The sequence below is a fragment of the Electrophorus electricus genome, chromosome 1 (genome assembly GCF_041902795.1).
Source record: "Electrophorus electricus isolate QZ-2024a chromosome 1, ASM4190279v1, whole genome shotgun sequence".
Classification (NCBI taxonomy): Eukaryota; Metazoa; Chordata; class Actinopteri; order Gymnotiformes; family Gymnotidae; genus Electrophorus; species Electrophorus electricus.
The window spans coordinates 38,811,120-38,825,629 of record NC_137497.1 but is presented as its reverse complement, the minus strand read 5'-3'; the positions used below and the strand labels follow the sequence as shown (position 1 = coordinate 38,825,629).

General features: G+C 40.7%; 1 protein-coding gene across 2 annotated transcripts in view; it reads left to right on the top strand.

Moving 5' to 3' along the window:
* The first annotated feature begins 334 nt into the window (after positions 1 to 334).
* Positions 335 to 14,510, top strand: part of gnal (guanine nucleotide binding protein (G protein), alpha activating activity polypeptide, olfactory type) — a 36,285-nt gene continuing 22,109 nt past the window's right edge. Inside the window, exons 1-4 of one of the 2 annotated variants that reach the window (XM_035526445.2) lie at positions 335 to 809; positions 1,050 to 1,122; positions 2,035 to 2,089; positions 2,263 to 2,382. In XM_035526445.2, the coding sequence (XP_035382338.1) occupies positions 671 to 809; positions 1,050 to 1,122; positions 2,035 to 2,089; positions 2,263 to 2,382 (387 nt within the window). In that variant the 5' untranslated portion in view covers positions 335 to 670. Of the gene's footprint in view, positions 810 to 1,049; positions 1,123 to 1,293; positions 1,448 to 2,034; positions 2,090 to 2,262; positions 2,383 to 14,510 lie in introns of those variants that run through there. The other variant, XM_081718983.1, reaches the window with a different exon arrangement.

Here is a 14,510-nt window from a genome sequence, read left to right as displayed (position 1 = left end):
GAAGAAGAAGAACAACAACAACAACAACAACAACAACAATAATAATAATAATAATAATATTCTAAATACTATTGATAGCTATGATAATATGAAATTGAGTAAAAAAAGTTCAATATCGAGAACTTATGATTCTATAATATTGTCAAATGGCAATTTTTTTTTTGTTGGTCACCTATTTGTCAACAGTTGTAGGCTATTTACCTGCATCTTACGCTCGCAAAACCCGGAGGCCTGAGTTTGCCAGCCAAGCGTGTGTGGCGTGTCGCTATCAGTGCAGCGTTACTTCCTGTAACCACAGCGAGCACTGCTGAGTTAAAGGCAGAGAAATACAAACCGAATTTTAGATAGAAAAAAATCCCGAGCGGGGAAAGAGGAGCGACAGCGGAGCCTTTGGCAAGATCCCAGCTTCTGCCTTTCTCCACTTCCAATTATTTTGACTATTGGAGTGTCTTTTAATTGCATTATGATGCATATACTTACAGGATTTCATTGAATCTGTTCGGATTCTGTTTGTAAAGGGGTGAAGGGGTTAAAACGAAACCTTTTTTTTCGTGGCGACGGATAAGTGGCGCACGGATTTTTTCGCTCCATTTGTTCGTCTCATATATTTAAAGTAATAATTAAATAGCCTTTACTCTGCATTGTGTTAACGAGAAGAGGCTGTCTGAATATGGGTTGTTTGGGGAACAGCAAGACCGAAGACCAGCGTATCGACGAAAAGGCTCAGCGAGAGGCGAATAAAAAGATAGAGAAACAGTTACAGAAAGAAAGACAGGCTTATAAAGCCACACATCGACTGCTTTTATTAGGTAAGATACACCAGATGGACGCGGTAACGGATAAGCAATGTATCATGCATGTTTTCAATTTCGCCCTCAGCCCACATCATACCTTGACAGGTCTGGATATTGCGAGCTCCGTCTTGGTGGATGGATGTGACAATTAACATGGATTCGCGTGTATTTCGGCATCGCCGGGGAAAGTGATAGGCGATATATGCTGTCCTACATTATGCTGACAGTGTTTCCTTTATTTGTTTTCATGTCAAGGGGCCGGAGAATCCGGAAAGAGTACAATTGTCAAACAGATGAGGATCTTGCACGTCAATGGTTTTAACGCAGAGTAAGTGTTTGGTTATTCCTTTTTTGCGCATAATGTAGTCACATCGTCTGTTATTTGCCTCTTATTATAGTACGTTACCGAGTGTAGCTAATTGTATGTCCTTTTGTGCTATTTTCGATAAGCAACGCCTCTGCGTCCGGTTTATTTTTCATAGCGATTGAGAACCGCAGTATAGAGGGCCCGCAGTTAGGTCCAGCATGGCGACAATCTCGCTATGTCCAACTGATTTCTAATAGCTGTCAGAGAGATAAAGACGTCATATTGAAAGATATGTATGTAAGTAGACTCCAAGATTCCCAACCCTCAGCTAAACCTCCGGATTCAGGTGAGAAATGATTCTGGTGTTTGTGTGTGAAAAAAGATATCGTGTACAATGGGTAGGGAAACAGAAAATGTAATAACTCCTTTTAACTGCCTTCAATTCCGCACGGGCAGGACCTTGCAGATAGTTTTTAGTATGGTGTGGTGTCCATTCTCTCTTCATTTGTGCCTGACACTTGCAAGCTAAACTGAATACTGTAATGAAGGGCTGGAATTAAAACAACATCTTATTTTTCTGTTATGCAGTAAAACACAACTAGACTGTAACTTTATTTCATCTTCAACAAGAATAAAACAATTAGTTATTAGGTGGCTCGAGGCAGGTCTAACATCAGTTACAAACAGACCTAATTTCGATCCTTAGTAGCCTACTGTTAGGTTTCCATGCTGCTTGATAAGATCACATTTTCCCTTCTTTTGGGCTTGCTTTTACCATGTGGACCACACAGTCTTAACAATGGCTGTTTTGTTATTACTTGTAACATATCATTGATTCATTGTTTTATTTATTCATTTATTAATTTGTTCATTCATTTATTCACTAATTCATTTATCAATACTTTCATTCATTCATTTATTCTTTCTTCACAGAGAAAAAAAGCAGAAAATATTGGATATCCGAAAAAATGTGAAGGATGCCATTGTGGTAAGTTATTTCGCCAAAACTGCCAAATTAAAAACTGATGTCTGTATTTTGTGCTCCACAAGGCCACTGCATTCAGCAGTCCCATATGGGTGATCAGTGAGGCTTAGCCTGTGATTTATCTCACTTTTATTCTGCTTAGTGCTGTGTGTTCTTTTGTTTCATCCACTTCCTAGACGATAGTATCGGCCATGAGCACTTTAATACCGCCGGTACCACTCGGCAACCCCGGCAACCAGTTCCGATTGGACTACATAAAGAGTATAGCCCCGCTGTCAGACTTTGACTACACCGAGGTAAGGAGTCTGATCTCTTGCTGATAGCACTCAGCGTTCCTGCACTGTGTTTGTGGCCTCCGTGCTTACTTGCATGGAGTGCTTACTGTAACCAGCTACTAGCAGCAGGTGCCGTAGTGGGTGGAGAACTGCACACTGTATCAGTTCACTCTCTATTCAAACTGCATTCAAATGCTAAATGGAAAAATGCATTCTGGGTTTTTATTTTATGCAAGAAACAAAAGACTGAAACACCGCAATGCTATATGTGATATGCAGCAGTGGACTAGATCAGACAGAAGCTAATCTGTGGCTCACTGGCAGATTGTGTGCTTTTCTAATGCCCCCATGCTGACTGAGCTAATTCTTAGAAGATGTCTGAAGACATAGTTGGAACAACAGTGATACACCTTGCTGATGTGAGCAATTTTTCTCCATGTGGCAAGCATCAGATCTTGCAGGGGCAGTCATGTGTCTGACACGTTATCACACTCATGCAAGCACATGCCCTGGCTTCGGGCTTGCCGCCCTAAGGGCAGATGTGAACGCACCTGTACTACCTCCTTGGCTTTATCTTGCCAACATTGGTGCTGCGAGTAGGAAAAATCTAAAAACAGGCTGTGCCTTCAGTGGCCATTGTTGATTTGTTTACAGTTACAGGGAAGGAGAGAACACACATACCATGTCTATACATCTGCATAGCCTCACTATGGCATTAGAGCTGCAATGGCCAACCCCCCCCCCCATTGATTAGCACACCTAATGACCTCTTAGTTAAGCATTCACATATTGTGCTGCTCTCGTTGTCTTAAAGAGATATCAGCATACAGTTAGAGACTCCACTATTTTTACTTTTTTCTGGGTTTTTTTTCAGACTGAAGTGAACCAGTAACCAAATTAAAGCCAACCGTTTCTTTCTGTATAACTCTCACAGAAAGAAATGGTCTCACTGACATGCAACAGCCTATGGTTTTTGAACACTAGCCGAGCTGAGCTTGAGGGTCTTGTGCAACTCGTAGGATTTTGGCTACTGCACATTTGACTGAATGGCATCCATTTTGTTGTTTAGCAATTTGAGCCAGTTAAGGTTTGATAGGGCAGATATAAAAGGACAAGGCTCAAGCTGTTGCTTATGGGACGTTATGAAAGATTTTCAAACAGTTCCTCCTTTTGGAGCTGAAATAGTTTGTATTTGATAACTGTTGCTTCAGGGGAGATGTTCTGGAGAGTCATTGAGCGGGGTTGTGTGTTTGTGTGTGCTGCTTTTATCTAATTGAGAATCCTTTTAGTCGAATGTTAGACAGAAATAGGACATGTCTTGAGTTTTATCTGGTTCATTCGAAAGTCAATAGCTGTCAAAAAGTCTTGCCCTCAGTCCCTCTCTCTCATACACAGACTCCTCCTTGCCTTCTTCTCTCAGACCTTGGCCTTCCCCCATGTCCCCTGTCCTAAGATCTAATGGTGTGCTTTCAAATGGCAAAAAAGAAAAATAAGACAAAAAGAAAGAAGCATGTAGGCACTGTTGATGTCATAGATATAATCGTTTCACCCCAGCTTGTAGTATCAGTTGGGTAAGGGTGGGCTGCAGCTTGTATGGAAACAGTGGAGAAGGCCACAGCCACCAGTCAGTACAGTATCTCAACTTCTCCCTTCCTCTGGCAATTGGGTTTTGAGTGGTGGTGATGACAGCGATGAGGCTCGGGTTTGAATCCTTTCTCTCACTTCTCCTCTCAGCCATACTTCATTCATTCCAGGTTCCAGGCGGTTTGGGGTTGTGAGTGGTACGCCTGTATGCCATTTGCCACCACAGGCAGTTTATATATATATATATATATATATATATATATATATATATGTTAGTCAATATATAATATAATATAATTCAAGGCCACAACATGTCCATGTACATACACTCACTACCACTCTATTAAAGGCACCTACCTTGCAGCCACACTCACTGTCTTCTTTATTAGGTACACGTGTCATATGGGTGCATTTTATAGATGTATGATTATAGTCTCCTGCCCATCTGTTGTCATGCACCATTTGTTAGCCAATTTCTACCCAGTGATCCCTGGTTGGTTTCTGGCTGGATATTCTCTAACTGGCTATCATTTGGCTGGGGGACTATTCTCACTTGGGGAGTGGCATGGTTGTGGGGCTTCGCTTGTAAAAAAAAAAAGAAAAAAAAAAAGCCTGAGGCACAGGACTGTTGCTCAAGTTTTTATACATTCCAGTGTCACTGCGATGTTGACGGTGGTCTAGCACCCAAAAATGTCCCGCCAACAATAGTGCAATGGTCAGAAACTGACTGATAGCAGTGTGTTATGCTCAGTGACAGATGGATTCTAATTCTGAGCACTTATATTGGGTTTCTAATAAAATCAATATGTAATGTTAAAAAATGTTCCTAATAAAGATCATAGTAAGTTTATGTTTTGTGGTATGTATCCATGCATGCTTATATATAGAAGGGAATTCATAGACCTCCTCATAGCTTGCATACAAATGTTTTATTTGTTTACAGAATTTGGGCCAGATCTGTTTTTAGGGTCATGTGTACCTGACCTGCAGATTTTAGGTTAACACTGAAAATAACCATTTTATGCTTCCCTCTTCCCCTGTGGAGTGCAGTTCATGACTTGCTACAGATTTTTGCACCTGGGGCTGGAACATCAGGAAGGTGTGACATTGCGTGTGTGTGATAGAAGATGACACTGTGAAATTCCTTACGTATTGCTGTCCATTCATATTGTACTACAGCCCTTTCAATGTTGAAGGTTTCAAATGCTGTTTGAATTCTGAATGGTAGGTAAGGATAGCTCAGCACTAAATGGTTTTAGGCTGGACTTTACATGTATTAGCAGAAGTGCGTGTTTGTGTGTGTGAGTGTGTGTGTGTGTGTGTGTGTTGTTTAGTCCTACATGACTGGTTATGTCCACTGTCTGTCAAACCATGGACTGTGAGAGGGAAAAAAATTACCACCACACTACAAAACTGCAAAAATAAAATGTCCATTTCCAGATTTAGCTCAATTAATGAGGTCTATTATGTAATGGCAAAGGGATTTTGACCACTTTGGATGAGGGCTGGGCACAGGACAGAGGCACCTGTGGTGTTCAGGATTCAGCTCTTATGGGTGTTCATGGTCCTGCTCTGGTGGGTCTGTGGTGTTCAGGATTCAGCTCTTATGGGTGTTCATGGTCCTGCTCTGGTGGGTCTGTGGTGTTCAGGATTCAGCTCTTATGGGTGTTCATGGTCCTGCTCTGGTGGGTCTGTGGTGTTCAGGATTCAGCTCTTATGGGTGTTCATGGTCCTGCTCTGATGGGTCTGTGGTATTCAGGATTCAGCTCTTATGGGTGTTCATGGTCCTGCTCTGGTGGGTCTGTGGTGTTCAGGATTCAGCTCTTATGGGTGTTCATGGTCCTGCTCTGGTGGGTCTGTGGTGTTCAGGATTCAGCTCTTATGGGTGTTCATGGTCCTGCTCTGATGGGTCTGTGGTGTTCAGGATTCAGCTCTTATGGGTGTTCATGGTCCTGCTCTGGTGGGTCTGTGGTGTTCAGGATTCAGCTCTTATGGGTGTTCATGGTCCTGCTCTGGTGGGTCTGTGGTGTTCAGGGACCTACTCTGATGGGTCTCTTGTGTTAAGGGTCCTGCTGTGATGGGTCTCTGGTGTTCAGGTTCACAGCTGTTGGGCCTTGTGCTAAGGAAGGTTTGGGAAGATTGTAACTGACTGAGGTAGTGAAACATTTGGTTTTGTTGCTGTCTTGACTGGCACAGTTTTGGAAAGGACTTCATATTATGAACAGTGTCTATATTCTGTGACAAAGGTGGAATGTTTAGTTTGGAAACAGACCCATCCTAATGTGATGCTAGTGATTGGAGAAATCATCTATCTTTGCATCTTACAATTATTTGAAAAACATTCATTCATCCTGTATAACAGTGTGGTAATATTGCATTTTGATGCTGCATAACAAGCGTTTGTTCTTCCCACCCCCTTAACAAGATATGACCATTAGCATGTGTTATTGCATAACTGAGAATCATTATTATTATTAATAGTAGTACAATGCAACAACAACAGTAATAATAATTATAATATTATTATTATTAGTGTAAATGTTATTTTTTAGTGTAAATGCAGTGTAAATGATATTTATGTATTTATTTTACACTTCTGTGTTTCATGAACAGTGTCAGAGACTAAATCAAAATGCTGATTGCATGCATCGCTCCATGCAGCTTCATTCTCATGACTTCTGTTCAGACTCTCAGAAAGTGCCTCACACTTTCATACTGTCCAAACCGAATATCTTGATGAATTCGGATTTATTTAAACTATTTTTGCACCGTCTACTGTCAAGTATTTATGCATCTATTTTGCAATTGGACTTTATAGTTTTTAGCAAGTCTGTATTTTAGTTACAGAATAAGAATCAAAGCATTATACCTAAGACATGTAAGTGTATAAAAATTTTAGCACGTGATTTAGCATACAGAGAGTGGCGAGTGCACATGTGTACTGATCTCTGTCAGCTTGCAGCCATTTGTGATAAGCAACATTAATGGGCCATGTCCAAGCCTCTCTCTTTCTCTCTAGCTATCTCTCACTCCCTCCCTCTTTCTTTACTCATTCTTGCTCTCTTTTTTCCTTTTTTTCTTTTTCAAGGCAGTAAAGTGTACACTGCTTTCATTCAAAGTGTGTCACGAGCCTCACTGAGCCCAAGCCCTGAGGAGGTCCTCCCCATCTTTCTGTCTCTCTCTCCCTCCCTCCCTCCTCTCTTTTAACCATGCATCTCTCCCCCTTCTCTCTCTCTCTCTCTCTCTGTCCACTTGTCCCTCTGTCTCTTTCCTTCCCGCTTCTCTCTCTCTCAATTCAATTCAATTCAGTTTAATTCAGTTCAATTCAGTTCAGTTCAGTTAACTTTAATTCAATGTTGGTTAATTGGCTAGATAAATATTAACAATTGTTTTGCCAAAGATTTGGTGTAAAGTTTAAGAACTTAAAAGAACATTGTAGTACAAACGAGCATTGTGGAGCATAAAAGAATGAATGTGATTTATGCATTATTGTAATGTTAACAATTAGGTAAGATATTCTAATAATAGCAATAATAAAAAGATAGTAATAAAAAGTAGAAGAAAAAGGTGAAGAAAATAGTGATGATAATAAATGAATAAAAAGTGTGTGCTTATAGGAGTGTATCACGTGGTGTAAATGCAAGTGTAAATGTACCATGCTGCTTGTTTGCTAATTTTTTATATTCCCCTAGAACATAGGGCAGCTTCTCTGTATTGGAAATGGGCCTCACTTCCCTTCTCTCTCTCTCTCTCTCTCGCACTCTCCCCCCTTCTGTCTCTTTCTCTCTCTTCTGAATTTGCTGCCTTATCACTAATAATTTACTAAGTTGACATTCTCTTGTATCTTCTTGTTTTACCACTTAAGCATAAGGTGGGCTTACATGGTCCTTGTAGGCCCCATCACCATGTTATTGATTAGCTTAGGAGAGCACTGAGCCTGCTCTCACTTCAGCAGGAACTGACGTTCCTAATATCAACCAGACAGTGGGGTTTTCACTGCGGAGTACTCTTTCCGTTGGCTTGGTTCTGTATTCGACCACTGCTGAAACTGGTTGTCTTCTATGGATACCTATGATAGAGATGAAATATTATGAAAATTTAATGTCACAATTATAGTAACCTGAATTATCATGGTAATCAGTATTATTATGGTATTGTTCAAATTTGCCGAAAATGTCCAAACAAGTATATTATTATTATTAATTATTATTATTATTATTATTTACATAAGTAAAAATGAGCCTTAAGAAGCCAGTGTAATTACTGTGTTTCTCCTATTGGAAGAATTTACAACAAATTCTATGACTGCTGGATTTTAAATCAACAAAATGCCATGGTTGGGTGACTAAACTATGTAATGTGCTATCATGTGCAATATGTGAATAGAGACACACGATGATGCAGAGAAGACGCGAAGAAGATGGCAGTCAAAGGCGTCATAATTATTATGCCTATTAGTGTTATTGTTGCTAAATACCCACATCAAAAGAAGGTAGTGGGCTAACCTACTGTCATTGAAATGACCTTGAAATTCTGTACTTGAAATGAATTAGCATACATAGTCTACTAGGTGTTTTACAGACAAAATTACGTTCTCGGGCTACAAAAACACTCTAAAGGCAGAAGTTAGGCTGCCTGGTACAACTTTCCCATACCCGGCTCCAGTTTTTTAAATGAGCTTGTAAGAAAGATGTGAATTACCGAGTATGACCACTACTCACTACTCACACTACTCGAGGATGCTCAAATGCAAAGGAAAGAGTCAAGTCTGATTTCTACAAGTCTTGGTATCATAGACTAATTTTAGTTTCCTTCAAAATATAACAATAATGCTGAAGAGGGCAAATTAAATAGCAGTGTCTTCCAGTGATCAGTTCCCCCTGACAGAAATCAAAACTATTTACTGAATTTATATACATACAAATACAAATAATATAAATAATGCTGTCATATTGTAGTTATACTGGACAGTCCATACAGCAGAAGGAAACAATTGGTCTAAATTGTGTTGTTTCAAGAATGTTCAAATACAAATGAACACAGAGCTCATTGATGGACATTCAGCTCTGAGGCTGAGGTGAAAAAGTACCGATTTCACTACATCAGTGCACCATTGACATTGTTTATTGTTTTTATAAGAGTAGGTAACATCAAAATCTTCAGTTTACATTATTGACAAGGTATGATCAAGTTAGACAATTATATTTTCCCCCATTATGAAGTCTCTCGACTGCACTTCAGACTTAGTTCTCTTAGAAGGCACTGTGACTGCCTTCTACCATGTTTTCACTTTCAAAAAACCCATATTGTATGCGGTGCCTGCATCTGAGAGAATGTTGGAAATTTTGATAATGCTAGACAGTATTTGACTTCAGTTTTTCTAATCAACCATATAATCAACAATGGTTTTAATGACAATTACATTTTTAAATGATAATACTAACCATCAGGAATTTTACCATGGTTTACCAAGAAATTGGTAACCACTTCCTCCCTAGTAGTCTGCACAATAGCTATCTCTCCTTATGTCGGGATGAACCAGGTTCTAAGTAATTTGTGGGTCCTGCGCTGCCGTTAAAGGAAATGTCCGCTCTAGGGATTCAACCCTCCAAGTTCACTTTCCCCTCTCATGTCTTCCTGCTAATCCTGTTTCCTGTGATCGTCTGCTTTGGTCTGGACCTCCATTTCCTGAAGCTTCCAGTCCGGCAGTGTAAAGCCTTGCTGTGTGTTTGTTAAAGGCAGTATTACAGACTGAGATTCTTCACCCCAGCTCAGGAAAAGGGATGGCAGGAGAGGAAACACAGAGAGCCCTGTTTTAGCCAGGGTCAGCCCTGGATAACGTACACTGTTTGGGTGAATAGGGTAGGAGCTGAGATGACATGCAGCATGTGGGACGTATATAGAAGTATTGTACGAATATAGATGGCCTGGTTGAAGGAGTGATGATTCTGTGGTAGCTGTGTGTTCAAGCTCTTTGAGTTGCTCTTCCTCTCGCCTTTCCTCTGTCTTTTTCTCTCTCTCACTCTCTCTTTCTTTTGTTCTCTCTCTATGGCTTTCTTGTGCCCCAAGGATTTGAGACTTTTTCATCTCCATCAAACTGTCAGTTGCTAAATATAGTCTTTTCATTTAGTTGATGCCTCACAGTGTGTGACAGGCGTTGCTAAACATAAAGTGCGAGGTAAACTTCCTGTCTGACTGAGACATTACTATAAGCTAAAAAATTGCAATGCTGGGGGCATTGTTTGTGTTTATCTGATCTTCCAAATATACCACTTAGGACCCCAAACAGTAGACTTCTCTTTCACAATTCAGCTTTGATGAGGTGGGGCAGCTCCAGATTAATATATGCAAGTGCACACTGTCTCTTTCTTTTAAAACACTGCTCACTTCTTTTCTGTTTTCCTGTATAGAATAGTGTACAGAGAAGTGTAAATATTGTACTTGTGATGAACGTGATACAGTGCTTGGAACTTATGAAATACTGATTACATGCACACGCACAGAATACAAAATAAAAACAATGGCAATGGAAACTTTGACTAAATTAGATTTTTCATGTGAAAAATCTATACGTTCACACCACATCTTTCCTTGTTTATCTGTCGAATATGTTTATGCAGTAGCAGGTCATACCAGTAGACCTGGTTAACACACTCATATTTAGCCCTCCCCCAAGAGCAGAAAAAAGAAGTGGCTCATCAAAAACGTTGTAGATGGGGAATGAATTTGTTGACGCTGCTGGGAGCTGAGTTTTTCAGATTGGTTAAGGGAGGAAGTGTGTGCATGAAGACCGGATGTGGTTATAGCATATGTTACCAACATCAAAGCCCAAAAAAAAAACACAACCAACATGCATGCCCGTGTGTGCACCTACACACACACACACACACACACATTTTTAAATAAGCCTCTAGAAGCTATACTGAAAGATGAGCATATCACTGTTTAATTGAGCTCATAAGGACCAGTGCTTTTTCTTTTTCTCATCTCGATAGGGAATCTGACAAGCATGTTACACAGAGGACAGAAGCAGCTTTTAGCACAGATGATAGCAGTGATGGACGGGTGAACAAGGAACAAGTGTGTGTGTGTGCGTCTGTGTGTCTGGAAGTTTGTGTGTGGTGTGTGTGTGTGTGTGTGTGTGTGTGTGTGTTATGTTTATTTTACAGTCAGCTCTCGCTTTTTCGCCTTGTTTTTTCACACTGTGAAGGTGTGCAGTTACCCAACTAAAACACACACCCTGTCATGCATGCATACACCGATTAATCTGATTGTATTGGTGTCACCAGTGGACTCACTTTGTGAGGGTTACATCCTCTCTGTTTCTCTCTGTAAATGTGTGTGTTGTCAAGGCTGGGATATGTTAGTACCTCATGATTTTCTCCCACTGGCAGGAAACAGGGGAGACGCATTCTGTTCTTTGGCCAGTTTAACCCATGTCTGCTGAACTCTGGGGGTCTGGCTGCACAACGCACAACAAAGTGAACTGGGCATAAAAAACAAATAGCTGTTGCTATTACTTAGCCATATCTATCTTGCATGCTTTAGCAATAAGATGTGGCCTGCATAAGTACGTGTGAGTAAATTTACTGGAGTCTGCAGTAGATTGGCCAGTGATTCACTAAGCATTAGCGTGGCATATTGCAGGTTAGCCTGGAGAGCTTTATGGCCTGTGTCTAGGACTGGAGGCAGAAAACAAAACCAAGTGGGTCATTTAGAGGTATATCTTTCTCATGGCTACATTTGAACTGTGTGGGCTGTGTGTGTGTGTGTGTGTGTTTTGTGTCATAATTATCATAAAGGACAGAATTTGAATATATGTTTTTTCCTCTTGCTTGTTTGTGGGTAAATAACTAGGCAGCGCAGGAAAGCTTTGCATCTGTAATTTAAGCCAGAGCATATTTACATCTAAAGAGAGCCTAAACAGTTCACCCTATTCTGAAAGAGCATGAGCGTGTGTGTGTGTGTGTGAGTGTGTGTGTGTGTGTGTGTGTGTGCGTGTGTGTGTGTGTGAGCGTGTTAAATTGAAGGGGAACTGTGTGTCCAAACGGCTTAGTGTTGCTCTGTGTGTTTTAGCAAGCGTGCACATGTGTGAGTATCTCCGGATTCGCATGTGCATCTGTTTGGGTTCGAGTGAGTGTGTGTGCATGTATGTGTGTGTGTGGGTGTGCAGTCCCTGGTCTCATGTTGAGCTCCTGGTGGAGGAGCTCCAGTAGGGCCCGTGGGAGTCCCAGGGCAGCAGCGGCTGTCATTAGCCATGTCCCAGGAGCTTGCCATCGGCTCTACTTACCCTTCTCTTAATGACTCTTTTGCCTTCTCCTCGTGCTAATGAAGCTCAGGTAGGGAGAGGCCTGTCTCTCTGAAAGGCCACAAGCTGGCTGTTAACGTTTGTTTTCATGTTTTCCTTTCGTTCAGGCTCCCTGGATGCTTCAGATTGGCATGGCGATATTTTATTTTGTTTTTGGACAGGATCCCCTTGTCTCTCACCACTCTTCTCGGCCTCCTCCGCATTACCAGTGAACACAAACTCTCAGAAACACCCCGGCCTGTTGTTTGCTGCTCAGCCGCCACCCGGCACCAGGACTGTGTCCACTTCTGTAAAGGAAGCTTCGGCGTTACAGGCCTTGGTGCAAATGCAGCGTCCCAGCAATGCTTATGCTAACAGTCTGAGGACTGTGGTCTTACAGTGTTTGGTCATATAGTGGAAAAAAAACCTGATCTCTTTTTGTTATTTTTGGTTAATAACAAGGAAGATGATAACCAGTGATGGCATAGCACTCAGTCTAACTGACACTTTCTATGGCTGTGGTAAAGTAGGAAGTAGTATTGCCTCATCAGAAACAAACACACTTACTAGATCACTCTGCTGCCACTCTTCTTATCCAGAGTGGATTCCTGCTGGAGAGACTGATGTCCTTTGACCAGGAGGACAGCCAATCCAGATTTGAATATGGAGATGAAATGAAGACCTCTCTACTGGAGATCAAGCAAGGCACACATGGAACTAGTGTTGCACTGTATTGACAAAATTCTACATTGGAATTTTAATATACCCTGGAATCGAGTAAAAATATGTTGGTGACTCCATGATGTGACATGACTAAAGTCTTGACCAAAATTCTTTACATTTGTTGATTAACGTTGTGAATGCTGTGATTTCCTTAAAACACCCACAGAACATTCATCTGAGGCCAGAATACTCACAGTGCACCATAAAAACTTGTGTGATTTGTTAGAAGGCCAGTTTGCATATTACAGCCTTCTGTGATATCAATGTTACAAAGGCCATCACTGCAAGAATGATTAACAAACGATACATTGTGCAAGTCTACCTGGAACCAGTGACAAAAAAGGAAAGTAAGGGTTGTGTTAGTTTTATAATGGCCAAAGGAACATGAGGAATCAGTCAAAGGTGGGGAATAGATGGTCTTCTCTGAGAGAGTATATCTGTACAGAATACACATTGTGCATTGTATATGGTCTAAGTAGAAAGATGGGTGTGTTGGATTGCACTCATAAAAAACCTTTGTTGGGTGTTTGCTGTAACTTATAGTTTTAACATCAAGATGGTCACCATTGGATTTGTTGAGTAGGTAATAGCATGGTTAAATTGTCTTAAAATAAACTTCAAATTTGAGTACAATGTTTAGGCAAACATTTGGAAAATTAGGTAATGCTGGCTCTATATTATTATTCTTGTTGTTGTTGTTGTTATGTTTTTTAACTGCATGAATACTGAACCCTTCCTGTAGGTCCCTACCTAGTTTTATATCATTAGTAACTGTTTATGCTCTGTTATTGTACCAGAAGAAACTTATCTTAGATGAGAAGTCCTCTTAGATGCTTCAGGTCAGGGTTGCCATATTTCTTAAAACTACATTACACAGACTACAGTTTAGACTTTTGTTATTTTTCTTTCTTTTTCTTTTTTTCTTTTTTGCTTAGGCCTTGGTGCATTCTCTCACTGGTTTGTTTTGCGTCTCTGTAGCCATTTGTTTTGTTGTATTGTGGTGATTATATGATGGGACCTCACTGGGGGCCTAATTACCGTATAGCTATCTCTACTCTCCAAGGAAGAGGGAGAGAAAAACAAGTCTTTTTTGAGAAAGACCCCCTTCTCTCTCTCTCTCCCTCTCTCTCTCTCTCCCTCTCTCTCTCTCTCGCTCTCTTTCTCTCTCGCTCTCTCTCCCTCCCCTCTCCCCACCGTTCCCACTTGTTTTGGGGTAGGGCAGGCAGGTCGACACACTATAAGCATGAGTTTAATTTGAATGATGGGCAAGATGCATGGCATCTGATGGCTTGTTGTTGAAGGCAGATGACTGCCCTGAAAGCAGATGTTCACCTCAGTGAATTCTGAGAAGCTGCATCAACAGTGCTTCCAACCAACCACAGTCATTAAGAATAACTGAATTACGTGCCTAACTTAGGCAATGTCAGTACCAACAGATAATTGGTAATGGCAGATAACTGTAAATCATAATATAATAAATAAATAATATGATAAATGTTTATTGTCAGGATTGTGAGGAATTAATTATTAACCCATGTTCCGGATAAACGAACAT